Source organism: Gopherus flavomarginatus, chromosome 7 (assembly GCF_025201925.1).
Source record: "Gopherus flavomarginatus isolate rGopFla2 chromosome 7, rGopFla2.mat.asm, whole genome shotgun sequence".
NCBI classification, from domain to species: domain Eukaryota; kingdom Metazoa; phylum Chordata; order Testudines; family Testudinidae; genus Gopherus; species Gopherus flavomarginatus.
This window is the reverse complement of record NC_066623.1, coordinates 90,906,095-90,925,952: the sequence shown is the minus strand read 5'-3', so window position 1 is coordinate 90,925,952 and position 19,858 is coordinate 90,906,095. Positions and strand designations below refer to the sequence as shown.

At 40.5% G+C, this 19,858-nt stretch overlaps 1 protein-coding gene across 1 annotated transcript in view; it reads right to left on the bottom strand.

Annotated features, from left to right (window-relative positions):
* The window catches only part of LOC127056014 (vitellogenin-1-like), a 61,788-nt gene extending 55,301 nt beyond the window's left edge, over window positions 1-6,487 (bottom strand). Inside the window, exons 1-2 of the mRNA XM_050963657.1 lie at window positions 6,355-6,487; window positions 221-283 (exon numbers count right to left, since the gene is read on the bottom strand). Of these exons, the coding sequence (XP_050819614.1) occupies window positions 221-283; window positions 6,355-6,487 (196 nt within the window). The remainder of the gene's footprint in view (window positions 1-220; window positions 284-6,354) is intronic.
* Between the last annotated feature and the right edge of the window lie 13,371 nt (window positions 6,488-19,858).

Here is a 19,858-nt window from a genome sequence, read left to right as displayed (position 1 = left end):
GTCAATGGGGCTGTAACTCCAGAGACCTAAACACGCTGCTGGAAATCCATCAACATGTGGGATTGAGAACAGTTGTTTTGCTAGCTTTCTGCTACTAGTGCCTAGCTCATTGTTCTGGTAGCTTTATGTGGTATTTTGGTGGTGCTTATTACTAAACCTGGAATCAGGAGAAGTTCAGATGTCACGTAGAAGCCCGGAGTTGATACATTCAGTAACTTACTTTCAGTGTCCTCCTTCCAGCCAATCCACAAAGAAATGCAGCTGTAAGAAGCATTGGAGGGGTCTGATAAATCTCATCTTCCAGGCATAAAAGTTTCTGCTGGTAACAACAAAGTGAAATTCAAATATGAGACATGCAGCTCAAAAAAAAATATGCTTCATGTGAAAGCACATCGGCAACTCCACCTATAAATTCCCACTTACCCAATGCATTGGGAAATGTATAGAAAGTGATGAAAGGGAGTTGTGGTAGTGCATGCACCAATACTTAGTCAATGTCTGAAGAATAAATAAAACAAACTAGAGACCTGCAAGTTAGTGGTCAATGGACTCTAAAAACATAAAACTGTACATACTGCCACTGACTGTGATTCAGCCTAAGCCGCTAGATGATAGTTACTGGAGCATCAAGGGAAACTAGCATAGCTGAAATGTATAGTATATTGAAATGAACAATATTCCACACATTTCTAAGCTTCTCAACACAAAGATTATGTACTATTCTTGGACCTGTGCTGCTACCCCACTTTGTCCCAGAAGATTATAGAGAGCAGGGAGCAGGCCTGCTGGCCACTAACTAAAGACTTGCTGACAACCTCCTGAAGAGGTGGAAAATTAGGCTAGTGTACACCTAGATCAATTTGGGAAGGAACAAGATGGTGCTAAGGATCACCCCAGGAACTGAAAAGGAGGGGATGATGTACCTGAGGCATAGTAGGGAGAGGGGTTGATGATTGAGAGAAGATGATTGTATGTGTGTGTGTGTATGGGGCAGGGGGCAAGGACTAGCCAGAGGAATTGTGTGGAATGATTGGTGCAAATATTTGGATAATTTGGATAAGATTTAGATAAGCAACCAGACTTTTTAATTCTTATTCAGCCCAAACTCTGAACCTTTGACGATTTGCCAATCCCCGATTTTGAGGGTTAGCTGGAGATCACCTACGATTCTAAAGGTCACAGAAGTGTGCTGCTAAGTAGGCATTCAGGAAAGTGTGGAAAATTCCCTTGGTATAGTTTTTTTTGGGTTCAGAGAGAGAAGATTCCAGAGTTCCATTCTGAGCTCACTATGCCATTGCTGGGCCCAGCATTTTACCTCTGGTGCCATTCATTTTGCTCTAAAGCCCTGCAAAATCTTGGGTCCTAGGCCAGTGTATTTGTCCCACAGATGATGTTTTATTGGAAATCCCTTAATGAAGAATCAGTACCATGGGCCATGTTCAAGAAAGATGAAGGCTAGTAGGATAATCAGGGGAATACAGAGGGCTTGGCTTCTTTAGCAAAACACAGGTTGAGAGAGGATCTGACTGCTCTTTGTAACTACATCAGGGGCATAAACACCAGGGAGGAAGAACTATTTAAGGACAATGTCAGCACAAGAACAAATGGTTATAATATGACTATGAATAAATTTAAACTGAAAATTAGATGGCTTCTAACCACCAGAGAAGTGAGGTTCTGGAAAAACTTTCCAATAGGAGTAGTGAGGTAAAACTACCTGACTTGTTTTAAAATAGAGCTTTAAAGTTATGAATAGGATTCTATGACAGCGTAAACTATGATAGTAGGGGACTGGACTCAATCACTCAGGAGGTTCTGTCCAGTTTTATGTAGGTTTGGATTTAGTTAGACAGATTGCAACAAGGGAACAGTCAAGAGGGAAAAGAAAAGCACATCAAGGGAAGGAGTGAGCAGGACCTGATAATCCAAATGAGCATCCACTATAGCCTCGTGGGGTGACAGGTCAGGGGTTGTCTCTGGTCCTCACACTTGTTTCCTTTTCTAGTTCGGTTTATTTGGCTTTGGTGACTGTACTGGGCTTTTGGTCAAAAGTGAAGTAACCTGGAAGAGGTGAAAGCACAAAGTCAAATGCTGCTTTTCTTTTTCACGTATTTCCACTTATTTTATTGGCATCTGAATAAAGCACCAAAAGAAAATGTCCCCAAAAATGTTTCCCTTGTCTCTTAAATAGGCTGTTCCATGACCTTCCAGATCCTTCTAGTAGTTTCCATTATTGCATGGTTGGCTAGATTGTACCAGATAAGCACTTACATAAGGAATGGGTGGATCTACTCGGTCCAGATAAATATGCGGCGAGATTAATCCATCCCTGAGCTCCTGGACGGGTAGGAGGAGCACAGTCTGTACTATCCTTTAGGATAGTGTCACTGTCTCTTCCTGGGGTACTCAGACCATTCCGCTGACCAGGGCAAATGGGGTTTTACTCCTTCCCCATCCTCTTTGGGCTGGTGTCCCCTTCTTGACTCCTCCACATGCCCTGTCAACAACTGGGGAAAGACTGCTCCAAACTTCCATGTGAATTTGTTTACAGTTCCAGTCTTGGAATTTAAGTTTAACAAATTAAAATTATTTGAATACAAGAATTTGACTGTTTTTCACGTATTTCCACTTATTTTATTGGCATCTGAATAAAACATATGAGCAGGTCACTGGAAACTTGCTACACTTTTCACCTCCGAAACTCTCAGGTCCAGAATAGATTCTAAAAATCAGAAAGCAGCTACAGTTCAGCACTATACAGTGAGAGATTGAGCGCATGAGACAGTGTGAGAGAACAGCACGTGTACATTAGAAAATAGTCCAAGGATCTGATTCACTTGGTGCAGGATACAAGTAGCTTCACTGGGAATAATTTATATCCTGTGGTGCGAAGATAGGTCTCCAAAGAGCCTATACAGGAAAAAAAAACACAGAATGCTCTCTATATACAGCAAGTGGCTCACATCTTGCAAATTAAAATTGCTATGTGCTTTCAAAGTACAAGAGGTAACAGCACTAAAGTATATATGTATACGGCAGGTTAACAGGGGAGCTATTTCATCCCACGTTTCTTTAGCTTTCTTGTGTCATTAGGCAAGAAGTCTTCAGCAACAGTTTATACTAACCTCATTACAGACCATGCAATCTTGGGGACAGCTTTCTATACAACCTCTTCCCACAACTGTTCATGATCAAGAAGGACACAGTTCACAGTTTCCTCTTTCCCCAATTTTATTCAGCTTTTATAAAAGCTTGCGGTAAGTAATGAACGCTCATTTCTATGAGCACATTGAAAAGCATCTATGTGATGGTTACGTGAGAGCTTCACAGCCCTTTACAGTCCGTAGTACAGAAGCGAGCCTTTGGGGCGCCTGAAAAAGTTTCAAAACACTTGATTTCATTCAGGGAAGAATCAAACAGTTTCAAGAGGAGAAATTGTCTTTACACACATAAAAATGAAGGAGTCTTTTAGCTAGATGACAGCAAACCTGTGTTCTGTAATCCCGCAGGGGTTCTTTTAATAAGTCACTGAAAAGTTCCATTTGATGAGTTAAACCTTCAATTTTTTTCATACTTATTATAGCCAAGGAGGTGCTAACCTAGTACAATGGGCAAGGGGGCGTTAACGCATTACAGTAGACCAGACAGAGTTAGTACAATACTGGGCAATAAGGGACCTCAGTACAATGAGTGAAAGAGGCAGTGTCTGCAACACAAAAATGTATTTTAGAAGAGAATGCTTTAGGCTGTTACTGGTCATTGTGTAGCTGCCATTACAACCAAATGAAATTAATTAAAGATATTTAAATATTTTTCTACTATTTTATTTCAACAGAGTGCCTAAAGATTCATAGGTCAGAAGGAACTGTTTTCACCATCCAGTCGGCCCTCCAGAATAACACAGCCCAGAGATTTTTACCCATTGATTTCTGCACCTAACTAGAGCCGGGCAAAATTTTTGGACACAAGGTTTATTCACTGGAAAATACCGTTTAGGCCTCTATGTATATAGAAATAGCAAAAGAACCATTTCAGTATGTCAATTTCTCTTTTCAAAATGATGTTTTGTTTTGCAATTTATCAAGATTTATTTCAAATAGATTCAAAAACACCTAAGAATGAAACAAAAAAACCTGGAAAAAATAGTTTTTGGTTGAACTAAATATTTCATTTGACCTGACATAAAATTTCAGTGCTATTTTGATGAGAAACAAACAAACAAACAAAAATTACTATTTTGGGTGGACCCAAAATGAAAATTTTGTCTGATTTTTCAGTTTGGCTACATATTCACTTAGCTCCATATCTAACTCAACAAATTGGAGTTACAGAGATGGAGTTAAGCAAGGAATTAATTTGGCCCCATAAATCAGATACCATGGTGATGAGAGTCATATTACCATGTAGAGAGAGAGATTAGCTAGCTAGATGTAGATGGGAATGCAGCAATACTGTTGCTGGTAGTATTGGACTATATCTGAATACAATTTACATAAATTAAAGACGCTTGCTCTGTGATAAGTTTTTCTATAGGCAAAGCGAGCCTCCAATGTCCACCTCTGTTTCCCTGATTATATCCAGGCCCATCAATTCTCTTGCTTCCATTCATATTCACTTCCCATTTCGCGCCTAAACATCACAGAAAAAGTAGGATACATCAGCCATATATTCCTCCTGAAAGAAAGAAACAAAGAAACAAACAAAGAAAGTAAGAATGGTGCATTTGTCAGAAGAGAAGAGAAGAGTATTCCCATCTGTCGCTTCATTGTAAAGCTAAATGTGAGAACAGTCTTCTCAAAAGAAATTCACAACATGCACTATGTAAATTTCCATAGGTATTCAGCAAACTAAATTCTGCAAATGTATGTGACCTACTTTATTTCAGACTATTTAACACCTAACGGTATCCCTACTGCCAATCAAAATGACAACTTCAAATGTTATATATTCCCTTGATCTGAGAAGAACTGAACTGTTGATGGATGACTTCAGTAAGACTCAGGAAAGCTGTAGGAGAAAATGAGATGTGTAAGAACTAGATTTTACAGCACTGTTGCACAGATGCATTGCTGGGGAAAAAGTACTGTTCATTCTGTTGACATGTGGCCAGACTGAAGCATACAAGGTAGAATGGTGCCTCTGAGCATAAATTTAACATACTGAGTTACAATTTAAGATCATTTTAATATTCATATTAAGGGCAACTGAAAGTCCAGGTAGCACCTTTTCTGAGTGATTACAAAAAACCCCAATAGCAAAGCTTCATACAAAACACTGAGGTGCTAGGAAATAACTGTCAGCAATCATAATGTATGATGCACACTAATTTTATGGATGCAGATGCAAAGAGAAGGGAAGCCAAATGCTTTTGGAGTTAGCTACTGCTGTGCTCTCAGTACAATTTAAAGAGATCTATGCTGACTACTGGACCTTATTTCAATGGCTTTGTTTCAAGGAAAGTGGGCCTTGCTGTCCAGTACATGTAAGCTGCTTAGTGGCATAAAAGCATGAATTTAGTAACCAGAGCCCATATATAAATTGGAAATATAGTTAGATGTTTGGGTTCAATATTACTCATTGGATGTGTGCTAAGATAAAGGGATACGAGGAAATATTTCTGGATTCCTTTTGACAACTCTACTGCAGGAAGGGGAAGGATGGTCTTGTAGTCAAGGTACACGCCAGGGCCTGAGAAGAACCAGTTGAAATTCCCAACTCTGTCACGGACTTCCAGTTTGATTCTGGGCAAGTCACTCCATCAGTCTGTACCTCAGTTCACTGTCTGTGACAAGGGGTCTTGCTTATTTAGCTTGTAGGATCTTTGGGGTAGGGGTTTTCTCTCACTATGTGAACGTACAGTATTTAGACCATAGGGCTCCAATCCCAGTTGGGGTCACCAAAGTACTCATAATGATGATAATATTACATTGGCATTGCTGAGAGCTGGCTGTGTCTTCAACAGATTCCTTCGATGAGCTGCAGTTAAGCAGAAAGGCTTATGTCATCAAACACAAAAGGATTTGGCTAGTGCACCCAGCATTACAAACTCTGTCAAGATGGCACAAAATAGATTTTGAGCAAACTTCCACTTTATTCTTCCAGCAGGGATTTCTCTAGTGCAGTGGTATACAACCTTTGCAGCACTGAGAGTCACAGTTCTCATAAGCCCAAGGGCCACAACTAATTTACACAAATATATTTACTAAAGCTGCACAGATGTCGTGTCAGATAGTATCCCCATGATGCATTTACAATACGGAACTTGAATATATCCAATATATTTTCCAATTTTTAAAGCTGTTTTTCCTTGCTTTTTATTTCCCTTTCCCCCTATTTTATTCCCTTTTCTCCAACCATCTGCCACTTTCCTTCTCTCATGTAGTTTTTTCTCTTTCTCCCTTTTATTAGACTTTCGCACTTTCTTCTGGCCTTTTTCCCATTCCCATTTCCCATTCCCTTTCTCCATCCATTCCTTTCCCCTCTCCATTTCCCCCCAATACTTTTTTCTCACTTTCATTGCTCTGTTCACTACACCTCCTCCAATTATTAATCAGTTCCTCCTCTTTCATTCTTTCTTTCTCTGTTGTCCTTCTCCAGTCTCCTTTCTTTTTAATTCTTCTTCTTGTCTCATTGTCTTCTCTTCCTCCTCCTTTATTCCTTGTCCACACTCTCCATGTCTTTTGTTACATTCCTGCTCTCCTTCCTCATTTCCTTCCCTTTTACAGTCCGTCTCCTCCACTGCTCACTAGCTCATTCCCACTGTCCCTCATCTCCTACTTCTTTCCCTAGTGGCACCTCTGGAAGGTGGTATCATTGAGTGAAAACAAAGCTCCTCTCCATTACCTACATCTCTTGGTTGCTATCACTTTGCTCCTGTTCCTGCATCACACCACATTCTACATAACTTTTGCCCAGTGTCAAAAAGTCAAAACTTATACCAAACTATTTTCATTGTGTGCTCTTACAGCTCTAGTCAGAACAGAGAGCTCAGGAGACACAGCACAAAAGAGTTAAGGTTCAAAATACAGTTCACATAAAATACTATCAGTTATATGGTAACAGTTTCAGTAATTATATATATTTGTAGCTATATAAAAAAATCCCAAACATTAAACTCCAATGAAAGCTGAAGTTCCTACACCAATCTTAAATCTGTTCCAATATCTCTGGCTTCCCCCAATCATGCAGCAGAAAGTTTAATCACTTGCTACATGAATTTTGATACATATCTGTGATATAGCAAGGGAGGGATAGCTCAGTGGTTTGAGCATTGGCCTGCTAAACCCAGGGTTGTGAGTTCAATCCTTGAGGGATCTGAGGCAAAAATCTGTCTGGGGATTGGCCCTGCTTTGAGCAGGGGGGTTGGACTAGATGACCTCCTGAGGTCCCTTCCAATCCTGATATTCTGTGATTTGCTGGGGAAAAATGCACATTCCTTTGCAACTTGGCTTTTCACAAGTGTTGAAAGATCTACCAATGAAGGCTGCAAGGACCAGCTCCTGGTCCATCAAATGCCATGTGGGTTTTACCATTGATTTCAATGGAAAAACAGTTTGGCCCTTTGAGTCATGTGGTTTTTTTTTTTATTCAGTGTGTTGGCTGGAGAAGATACAGGACAATCTATGCCTCTCTTTGGAGAGTACTGCCTCCAATCTATGGACTATATTCAATATTCTTTCCCTGTCACTTGACTGCCCTTGAGGAATTATGTGATGTGGAGACAGGTTACAGTGGGATGATGAGATTTTTTCTGTCCTCTGTTTACAAATGAAGATGTGAAGTACACTAGTGTCTGGTCATTAGTGAAGAGTTTGTTTTTTTGAAGCTGTTACATGTGATTTGTTTTGCAGCTAATAAGATAGTATATTGAAAGAGTGAGTGCCTATGATCTGTACTGAAAAGGGAGTAAGGAAGTGAATACTAAAGGTGGTCCTTAGTGTATACTTGATAGCTTGGTGGAATATGGGAGCATGGTTAAAGTTGGTCTTAACCTTGAGGAACTCCAAAATGACTAACCGAGGTCTATTGCAGCAGTTTTCACTGGGGATTGGTGTCTGCTATAATTTACACAAAAGACTTGAAATTCAAATGAGCAAACTATTACACCTATATTTTCTGGAGGAGGAACATAAAGATTCATTTTGCACGTGACTGTGTATGTACACACAGACAGAATAATGCTTTCTAGTAAGTCTCTCAACTCATGTCAGAACGTTCTTAAGAAGTCTAAACAATACATTTTTGCAAAAGTATCTAGTAAAAGGGCTGAGCTATTAAGAGCAACTTTTCCAGCTTCTTATTCATTAATAAAAGTTATCTATACGTGGAAGCTGAATTTTTTTGTTAGTTAACAGTTGCCAAACACTGTCTAGCGTGATTAATGATATTTTCGAAATATAAAACAGGGCTAATTGGTGTCTAATCTGAAAGCAATTCTCATAGTTTAAACCTTCTTTCACTCTTTCGCGGGAATGCTTGTCTGTTTTTAAAGAGGAACTGATTGCCTTGTCTAAGGAGTGAATTATTTCATTCTTCTGTATTAACAATTTATGAATGATGCCAATAGCTGCAACATAATCTTCTTCTCCCTGTCCCACCAATAACCTCAGCTGTGTCCTGGAGAGTAAACTCATGCCACATCAATCAATGGTCTTCATGGTCTGTAGCATAAACATGTGAACTGTGACTTACGCTATGTTCTCTTTTGTTCTCTTTACTTGTGAGAGTTGGGGTTGTGCAACAATGAATTAACCATTACAAAGTTTCCCATCATCCTGCTGTTTATGTGATTTGTAAATCAACTAGAAAGAAAAAGGAATATGGGTTTTCAAAGTGTGGGCAGGGAGGCTGTTAGTCCACTGGGGACTCTAAGTAGGAATATTTTGGGGGACCCCTCCTCAAACAACACATACTAAAAAAGCGAATACGGGGCCCCCTTGAGCTGCTTGGGGACCTAAGCAATTGCTTAGTCTGCTTATGCCTAGTGCTGGCTCTGAGTGGGGGGTCATGACCAGGTGTCAGCAAATCACCATAACTATGCCTTTTCCCTGTTGCCAGGAAAATTTGAAAACCACTGGATTAGAAAGCTAAAGAGCAGTTAAGGGGTTTAAATTTTCAAACCAGACCATAAAGTTGCACCTGCAAATTTGCACACTCCATTTCTGTACTTGAGCAAAACCCTGCATTTGCCTCAAGAAATGACATTTAACTGCACACACACAAAACTGGGTAAACAAACATCAATAGTACAAATATGCCTGATTGGAAAAACAAAAACGAATGCAATATTATAATGCAGACAAAAATTGTATACTCAAATTGGAAGGTGTAAATTTAGGGCTTGATCTTGATCTGAAGTATGTACATGACTTCATCCACTTTCGTCCCCTTTAACTTCAATGGAAGTGCTCACGGGAGCCAAGTTAACTTAAATGTTTGCAGAATCACAGCCCAAGAGGCTAGATTGAGACCACTTGCAAAAACTGGGGCATGATTCTCATCTGATTTACACAAGTTTTACACTAGAGTAATTACACTCATTTAGTGCATGGCATGGTGCATGATAGATAGATTGATAGATAGATACACAAGCGCACACACACACATTGAGGGACTCTAGGCTTTCCTATGTACATAACAAGTCTGTTCAACAGATATTTCTCCCAGCTCAGTTTCATGATTGCCTTTGGTATGGATGCTTGAATGGTTAGCTACAGTGGGGAAAATATTGTGATTTAGAAAAAATAATCTTTTGTATGCCTTTCATTACAAATAACATTTTTGATGACCGGAGCATCTATAATAGGGCTTGACAAACAAAAGGTAACTTTGGCTGCCAGACAAAAAGTATGAAAAGGCAAATAAGTGAAGCTAGTTTTAACAAAAGCTGCTGTGGCCTCTATTAAGCATTTGATCTCACTGGGGAGGGAGGAGATACAATCTATCAAAAACATGTTTTGTAAGGTAGCAAGCCATATATCTGAAAATATAAAATCGAGATGACTCCTTTTATAAATGATCTTGAGAGAAGAAGAGCTTGAAGACAGAGCAGTTATAAACAAAGGACAAAATAAAAGCAGTGGCAGAACTGCAGGGCGCATGGATAAAGAGGTACGAGATTGCCAGAAGGGAGCATGATAATAATATCAGTCAATGGGATGGGTACCCAGGGTAAGGGGTAGACAGCCTCAAAAACTAAATCCAAATTTCTTGACCATCTTAGCTCCTAATGCTACAGAGCATGGTACTGTTTTTGCTTTTCTATTCATAGCACTTGTAGCCTCTATTCATAATGTATATTATGATTTTACATTTAGTTTTTTTCTCTTTCTGCTTAAATTATCTTTTGTTGATTTCTATTACAATAATTAATAGAGAATTTGTACAATAAGAACAAAACCAGTTCAGCTCAGGACGACTGTCTAGAGTATGTGTCCTTAGGACCTTTTTCCCTATCATGATGATTAAAGGACATTCAGATGCATTCTGTACTCTGCTCTTATATTTCAATCACATTTTGATTAAATTCTTGTGTGTCCAAAAACCACAATGGAGATCAGCTCCCCCCTCCTCTATCTTAGGCACTGTACAAACATGTAGTTAGATATAGTCCCTGCCTCCAAGAACATACAGTTGAAGTGGACAAGACAGATACAGATCAGGGGAAAGGGAGCTGGGAAACAGAGCTGCATAGGAATTAAGTGACTTGCCTAGATTAACATAGGAAGTCCATGGTAGAGCTGGGAACTGAAGTCAGATTGCTCAAGTCCCAGTCCAGTGCCTCTTCTGAAAGATATTCTACAGCACATATTATACACATTTTCCATGCTGACCCCTTTCGCTCGCAGTACTTTGTTGTCCTAGAGTCCACAAAATGGACTGTTTTGCATATGGGCAGCAGCGAGGTGAACTTCCACACCCTAGCCGGTCAGTTGCTAGGACTGACCATTTCCTCTGAGGACAGGACCATTATTTTTGTTTTCACAACTGCACACTGATTAACATCAGGTCTCTGTGGTCTCAATGGCACACTGGTCTTTCATACTGTGGCATGACCTCCTCCTTTCTGAGGCACCCTTGCAGCAAAGTTCTGTAGCAGTTGCTAATGGATTGCAAAATCATTTGAGAGCATGCGATTTTGGTGAAATCTGTTTCAACTGTATTTTAAGTGGATTATACACATGTAGCATTTTTTTCATATACTTGCACTGTGAATAGATCAAATGGTAAGATATGCACAAATGTTTGATTTACTTTGAAGGACTGAAATGCCACCGGGCATGTGTACTTGGCTGGAAAGGAACCCTTGCCACCTCACATTCCACGTATATGGGTTGCAAAAAGTTCCCTTTGTCTACACATTCCTGGCATGGAAATGCCACAAAGGCAATCGAAAAAGAAAAGCTAAAGATTTTTGTTTCAAGAAGGAGATTTCTGTGGCTAAATTCTGTTTTGGATTATCTGACTTCTGAATCACAAGTGAACATGATTAAATCCAATGGAAATTACAATGCACCTCTAGGGAAGTGTACTCTCTAACTGTGCCCATATCTGTACTAAAGTGTGCCCAAACACTATTAAGTATATTGGGGGTAACACTGTTAGATTCTATTTTATACTTTTAGGGCAACCATATATTTCCAGTTTAAATTGCTTATTTTAGTTTGAAGGGAAACAACAGAACAAGATAGAACCAAGAAAAGTCTTCACAGGAGAGCACGGTGGTTTTCAAAGATGATGGTTTTTTTTAGCCACCTGGCTCTCAGCAATTTCAAATCTCACTGTGGGTGCATATGTCACCTTTGTAACAGATGACATTGGAACTGAACACAAAATGGCAGCTGCCTCCAGCAGACAACATAGACCTAAATGTTTAAGGTGCCTGTACACAGAAACAAAATCACATTAAGTAGCTGCATAGACTGGAGCAGGGCGATGGGATAATAAGTCTTTTCTAGCACTGACTTACATGATTGTATGAAAAACAGTGGATAAGGACGTATTTTCACCTCAGTTTCTGTGTGGATCCCATTAACATTAATGGGAGTTCACTATGTGTACCAAAAAAGAATATACCTTATGCTGTAGTAGGTATTATAGAGTGCTTCAGTTTTAATGGCAGATTGCTACGTGACCTGATGCACTAAAATAGTTAAGTCCTGTGTTGTTTCAAAATGTACATTCTCTTTAGCTGTCTTTGTTTGTGGTCGCTGTTTATATCTTCAGCCCTTATTCTCCTGGAACAGCTAAGCACAGTTATAAAAGTAAATGATTTGAATATGACTCAAAAGAGTAAATAAACCCTTACCCTGCAATTGTTCTAGGCACAGCGAAAGAGCAAACAATTATTTTGACAGGTAGACAGGAGACAGGTCAAAGTGGTCTGCTGAAAGTTTGCTTTCAACAGAGGTCAGCAATAAAGCTTTTTTTATTTCATGATGACCCGACAGCATTCACAGATACAGACTTCATCCCCAGACAGAATGTTTGATTTCTCATAGGCAGTTGTTGGTTTGTCCATATCTTTTCAATGGTCTTTTCTTTTGTGTGTGTTAAAAGCAAGTGTTTGATTCTGAATCATGCTGAAAAATCATTGCCAATATGAAAATCATGATTAATTTAAATCCTTACCTGTCTTTGATGCATCCTCAGTTTGGACAACGAAACTAGGCAGGTCAGGTTTCACTTTCTGCTTCTCACTGTTGCACTCACAACTTCAAAACTGCAGGTCTGCCAACCTCAAGCCTTCAAAAATCATGTCTCAGTCCCCACAAAACCACAGGATTGGCTTAAAAATAAGAAGATTTTAAATAACACACTTTGACTTCTTTTTGTCTTCTGGTCTTTGAGCCTTTAAGTGGGCACTTGAAAACCACAAGGGCTAGAAGTTTACATTTTTACAATGAAAACTGAGGTTCTCCTGCATTCACTTGATTCCAGCACCTTTAAGCAGAACACCAAATAAAATATCATAAGAGTTGGCAATACTGAAACTGCAGGGGAATATTGGAATGTCAACACAATAGTTTTCATTCAAAATATTCTCAGTGTTGTGTGGGATGAGCCAGTGTCCCTGTGTCCTAGCCCCTGTACAAAAAATGGTATCTTGTTCTGCTAGTACCCCTTCCTGGGCAGAACAGTTGCTTGGAAGAGCCACTGAGCAGCTGAGCCAGTGAAACTGACACAGAGTGAGAGAGCATGAGAATGAGTGCTGTGGATGGAGAGGAGACAAAACAGCAGCAGATAGAGAGGAGAGAAAACAAAACAGAAGTAAAAATACAGAAAACCCACAAGAGGGGAGCAAGAAATAAACAGAGAAACCAGAACAGGGGGATTATTATTTTTCAAAGGTGCTTGCTGGAGAGATGACAGTGTGAACCTCCTGACACAGCACCTCACCCAGCACAAGGCTGCCCAGTGCCCACACAGGAGTGTTAGATAGACACACACAGAGCTGCCTCCATACATAGATTCTGACCCACTGAAATGAGCCGTCTACAACATTCAGGCTGGATTATTCTCTTTATCTATAGATTGCGGATGTGTTACCTTCCCTGGCCTCCTTTTAAAAAGGGGCCTGCGAGCAGCTTGCTCTGATGGAGGAGGCCCTTGTTGGTGCAATTCCTTTGGAGAAGCAGGTAGGGAAGCTCAAGGCACAGAAAGTTCCTTACAGTTAGAGAACCTCTAACTTTATTTACACAGTGATGTACAGATCACCTGGGTAATAACAAGGTAGAAATCAACTTGCTTTCTAAGAGCCTGATACAAAGCCAACCGAAAAATTCCCCTTGACTTTGGATCTGGCCCTCCAGCCAAAGCAGCGTCTCAGTCCCCAGCATGACATATAACACTCTCCTGGGAAGGAATGTGTTGTCTGCAGAGAGCCTCCAATTATAAAGTTCATAGGAATGGAAGGATCCAGCAGATCCTTTAGTGTCTCACAGCACATAGCAGCTCTTCATTAGCAAACATTCTTCCCTTTGAAGATGAGGAAATACACAAAGGGCCAGATCCTCGGCTTCTGTAAATAGTTGGAACTCCATTAAATTCAATGTTTAAAATCCTCTTTTCTGCAGCCACAATACATAGTAGACCAAGCTCATTTCTGGTGTTATTCGGAACACTCTTTCTTGTAGTTCTTTATGAGACAGGTGGGTCCTCAGGTGGGATTTAAATGACTAGAGGGCTTTTAGGTTAAGCAGAGCTTGTTCCAATAATATTTTTTCTTGCCTTGCTAGATGAGTTCAAGTCAGCCCTCCTTAGATACACCATCATTAAACAGCCAATTACAAGTCCACTTTGGTAATTCATAGGTACAGTAAGAATTGCAGTTCTTGGCTGAGGATGACGTTAATGCAGCAGTGCAGGGAAACAAGGTAAGTCAGATCTCCTTCCCCTGCACAGCCTCCCAGGATGTCATCTCTAAGCAGAGTGTATGTGTGGGGTGTGTGAGGAGGGAATCTGTGTGGCCTCTATTCCCCCACGTCATGTGACCAACTAAGCAGAGAGGTGTAGAACCTTGACTTTGCCCCCACAATGGACTAGCCAGTGGAGCACCAGGGTAAAAGGTGACACTAATTACTTCTTTTCTGGAATCACAGTTCCTTCCTGGGGCTCCTCTTAGGGTGATGCATTAATATGCCATCTCATATTCAGGGCATCAAGCAAAGACTCAGTCTAACTCTTACTGATGAGTGTTGAAAGCATAAAGAACAAAGCCTGGGCCTGACTCTTCCCTCAAGCTAGCTTTACACCAGTGTAAATCCATTGACTTCACCAGTATCAGTCCTGAATACAATTCTGTTGGTAAGAGGGGAATCAAGCCCTTGGAAAGATTCCATTTGGACATGTTCTCACGGGGTTCTCCAGAAACCACTTTACTATAAAGCTGATTTTTGTGGGGATTTATGCCGAAGGCTCAATCTCCAACACGATGGACCACAAGCGCAATAGGAATAAATGCAATGTAAGGCAACATAATAAACTTCTCCACTGAATTCTAGAGGCCCTGACTGAGCAACACGTGTTTAATTTAAAGTACTATCTTAAATTCCATTGAGGTCAGTGAGACTTGCTCACGTGCTTCATTAAATTGGGGCCAGAGTGAGGTAGGGTGAGGCTCCCAACTCTCTCCAATCTCTCTCTAAGGACACTTACCCCCCATTATCTTCAGCAGTGCCTTCCCCAATCTCTCAAGCAGTGAATTCTGCGAAGATTAAGAGCCCAATACCCTGCCAGCGAACCCTCATGTTCCCAATGACCTTACAGCACAAAGCTGCTTCAGGGATTCATGCCAGGAAGTCACTCTCAGCAAATGCTGAGAAATAGTTGGGGGTGGTGGATGGGGAAGAGGAGGAAGGGAATCTAATGGTAGATGTCAGAGTTTTACCTGTTTAACACCTATGTTATGAAAAATGCCACTCATATTAAGCCCAAATTTACTCTACTCTGTGGATCTATCACTTCATTACTGTACCAGTTGATACGTTGAATCTTGTAGCTACCCAAAAAAAAAAAAAAATTCCCCATGTAATTTCTTGCTCCCATCTTATCCGTCTATCTCTCTACCTAGGCGTTTAGACTGAGCTCATCACCATGATATCTAAGCAATTCCTCAGCTACTTTATATTTTGCCACTCATTTGGGGTCTTTGTTACACCTAGGCTGACAGAGAGATGATTTTAGTGCCATTTCTTCAGATTAGTTAGCTTTCTAAGCACTCTCCAGCAGGTGGCACTAAAACACTGTGTCAGGGTACAAGCTGTATAGCTCTCTTCTCAAATGTCATCCTTTGATAAAAGCTCTACAGGGTCAGAGGGCTGGTAGATGGAAAAGAAGGTGTATTTGCAAACAAAGAATATTTCATCCTTGAAAAAAAATGAACACTGTATAAGTTTAAACTACAAGCAGCAACTGTCTTGAACTTGCACTGCTAGTTGAGAGAAATTATATCCTTCTTACATTTACATAGCATAAGTGTGTGTGTGGCTATGCTGTGGGAAGGTCAGAGTATGTGTATGTTTTCTACAAAGAAACAATTCTTATGTCTGGGTTATGTACTAGCAATACGAATCTGCAAGAACCCAGAATTAAAAATGTATTTATTATCCTCAGGGATATATTGTCCTCTTGATGCATGGGGATTTGTGTGCATACCGTAAGTCCTATTAGCGTTAATGGGAATTATGTGTGTAAATCCCCAAATCCCAGTGCACAAAGATGAGAGTGTCCCCTCAAGGGTCTGAAATATGTATTTGAATTAAACCTGGCTGTTGGGAAACTCATCATGCTGCTGCTGTTATTATAAATTTATACGTACTAGGACTAAGTTTCACCTGAAACAACAGAGCCTGAAGTGTTATTTGTTCCAGCAAATTATTTTGTTAGATGTGATAATCAGTTCACAGCAGGACTGCAAGTGGCTACTCAGATTGTTGACAATTCTGGGTCCCGGCCAGCTCAAAATAGCCTCTGAAGCTGTTCCAAAGGTCATAGAGGATACTCCCAAATCCAGCTCCTAGGGGGAGGTGTCCATGGGTAACAACCAAATAATGCTAGTTCCAGTTTTCTGTGGCGGCTCCCACTGCCTTCTCCTGAGGAGTGGAGTGACAGACCTGCCCACCCCACTCACTACTTCTGACAATCAGGCTGAGCCCCCTGATATTTTACCGTGGAAAGTTGGGGGAAGAGTGAGCAAGTCAGGGAAGGGGTTTAATGGGACTGGAGCGCTAAACAGGCTCTTTTTGGCTGGCAGCTCTATTGGAGTTTAGTTAGGGTCACAACAGTAGGAGTCATGTGGCCCAAGGATTCTTTCTCCTTCCCCCCAAACGAACATTAGCTTTGATATTGGTTTAGAAGGGAGTCCTTCAAAGAAGGTCCCGCTCTTCTGTTTATCTTCCAACCCCAATTCGGAGTTAGTGGCAGAGTTGGGCTGTGCCTTAAGGTTCATGCAAGCTAGTAACTAGGCAGCAGTACTCCTTCAGGCTTCACACCCTGGGTTGTGGAGAGGAAACAGGATCATGAGAACAGTTACAAAATTATGGGAGGCAGGAAATTCATGGACTATCTTCTCTGCCTTCCTTCCCTGAGCAGCTTCCAAAATCCTCATTGGTTCCCTTGGTTACCTTACCATGGAGCAGCCATGTATTACCTTGTGGCTTGCACAAGCCAGATGTTTGGCTGCATCCCTTTGCATCTAACACACCAGGGTGCCTATATTTAAATAACAGGAACAGATACAATAAAATAATAATTCATAAAAAAGAAATTAATTAATAGAATGATTTAGACTCATGCAATTATTTTAAATCCCAGCCTTCTATTGTGAGCCAGTGAGTAAGCACAACAAAAGTTCTGTTAAACCTTGAAATGGAATAGAAGTAATTTCATTCCTCATTAAAAACACAGCGAATAGCTGCAGCAGCATCGCTGTGTTCTTTGTAATGACTTGTTTCACTGATGGATCAAATAGGCTGTTGACAATGGTTGAATGCAACTGACAAGCTCTTCTAATAAGATAAAAAATTCTACATTTTATTGATTACAAAGCAGCAGTGCTAAAATTGGGTTTTTGTCCCTTTAAATTTTTTATTGACTACAAAATAAAGGCCCTTTCCCTTTGAAATTGCACCTTGCCATGGTATTACAATGAATTATAATCCTAACCTATTTGTGCTTCCTCAAAGGCTTAAAACGTTTGCTTTCATGGCAAGCATGTTGTAAAACGCCTGTATCTGCATTTGTATTTTACAGGGCCTTCTATCCCAGAACTGTAGACGATTTAAGAAAAGGGGCCAAGTGAATTTAGAGTCTTGGGATATTAAAAGCTATGCTATATAATGGCAGAAATTATTGAAAGAGGTTCTTTGATTTGTATAATGCAGGACGTCAGACTTCTGGTCCTTTCTGCTTTAAAAATCTATTAATCTATGTTCCCGAACGGCTTGGCAGTGGAGGTCAGAGTATACAGGAAAGTACTGCAGTATCTCATATCACAGCATGTTAACAACAATAACACTACACTGTGTCTTTTACCCATAAAGCTTCTATGGCACTTAAATATTGAATTCTCTAATACTATTTAAAACTTTCCACGTTCAACCTCAACCCAACATTAATTCAGGAGAAAGCGAGGGAGGAATAATATGAGCATGTGAACACACACACTTTCTGCCCACTGCTGTGTGAGCAGGCAGATCTAGGAAGGACTGTTTGTTTTTTTTTATAGAGTCCTCCAACTGCCTTAAGATGGGCTTCTTAAAAATCAGCCAACAACTCTCTGCTAAGTGGTAAGGGGCTCTAGCCAGGTGTCCCAGCCACAGAGCAAATTGTCTGTCACTGATCTTCTGCCACCTGTATTGAGACCTGCTTCCAGATCAGCACACCTTGTTTGTTAGCCGGAGCATGAATTTTGCTAATTGGAATTTGGATTTAAAATTCCGAGAAGGCTGTTTGCCACTAGTTGTGGGAACCTAGTGTTAGCTAGGCTAAATCCTGTGGGTAGGCATTTAAATAAGTGACATGATTCCAAAGTTGGTATCTGTAGACGCTCAGTTCCCGTCACTGTCTGGTGACTCCTTTCAGTGCCTAAGTATAGATGTAGGTGACTCACGGGCTTGAGAATTTTGGCCTAGGTACATGGTATTGTCCTAAACGGCCACTCAGCCTTAGAGATGGTTGGTGGAGAGAAGCTTGCTGTGCTGCTGCTGCTCATTCTCTCCTTGCCCTATGGATAAACAGAGCCCTTTAGTTTCCTGCTTTGTCAGTGTAGCACTTTCAGTTGATGGGAAAAGAGAAATGTACAGTGTCTCTCAGAAATAGTGTATCTCTTTCTTGTGTGGCAGCAAAACAAATAGAAGTTGAAAGTAAACACTTTCTACTGGCAGACCTGTCCCTCTTTCTGTGGATGGAGTCACATTTCCCTTTAGCCAGCAGCAAGGAAAAAAGTTATGCCAGTGAAATGAGTTATTTAAAAGCATTCACACTTTAACTCTTTATTTGCTTTGTCCCACTACACACAAAATGGAATAGTGTGTTAAATGGTCCTGTTTTCTTCTGACTGACTTTAGTGCTGGGTTAACAGAAAATAGATTTCCCTCTTTATCCACACAACAGATACAGTAATGACAGCAGCAGTGCATGTTTCCCCATATAGTCCTCCCAGTGTGTGCCTTGACCCTGATTGGGAAGGGCCACCACCAGAGGTGAGAGGGCAAGCCAGCAGTACCTGTTCACTTAGGACACATATTGCCATGCGTATCTAGTGGAGAACACATCTGGGAATCTCGGATCACACAGCTGGTATAAATTAGCATAGCTCCTCTGCAGCCAGAGAAAGGAGCTACAGTATTAGACTCCAGATGAGAATCAGGCTCTCAATATGTAGATGTCAGGCTCCAAGTGCTGCAAATATTGAACAATATTGTTCAATACATTGAGTAAATTTTTTTTGACTAATTATCTATTTCTTTTGCAGAGTCATAAGGCTAGATTCTGCTTTAATGGACATTGGAGTAACTCAAGAGTAATTCCATCAATCCACTGAAAGTGAGGCCCAAGTCAAGCTCATTGAAACAGACTTGTTGGAGATGTTGAAAACTTGGACTGAAAAAGAGACAACTTTTTTTGTGAAACCGGCTTTAACATTTCCATTTGGAATGCAGACTCCTACTCTTCTTAATCAGCAATTCATAAGGGCTTTTGATATGTTGTTATTTATACAGCACATAAAATGTGCAAGGCACTTAACAAAACCTGCATAAAGACTGGACCCTGCCCCGAAGACCTTACAATTAGTAGATGGGGAAAAGGATGTAACATACACTTCAAAGGGCATGTCCACACTTCGAGCTGGGGCTGC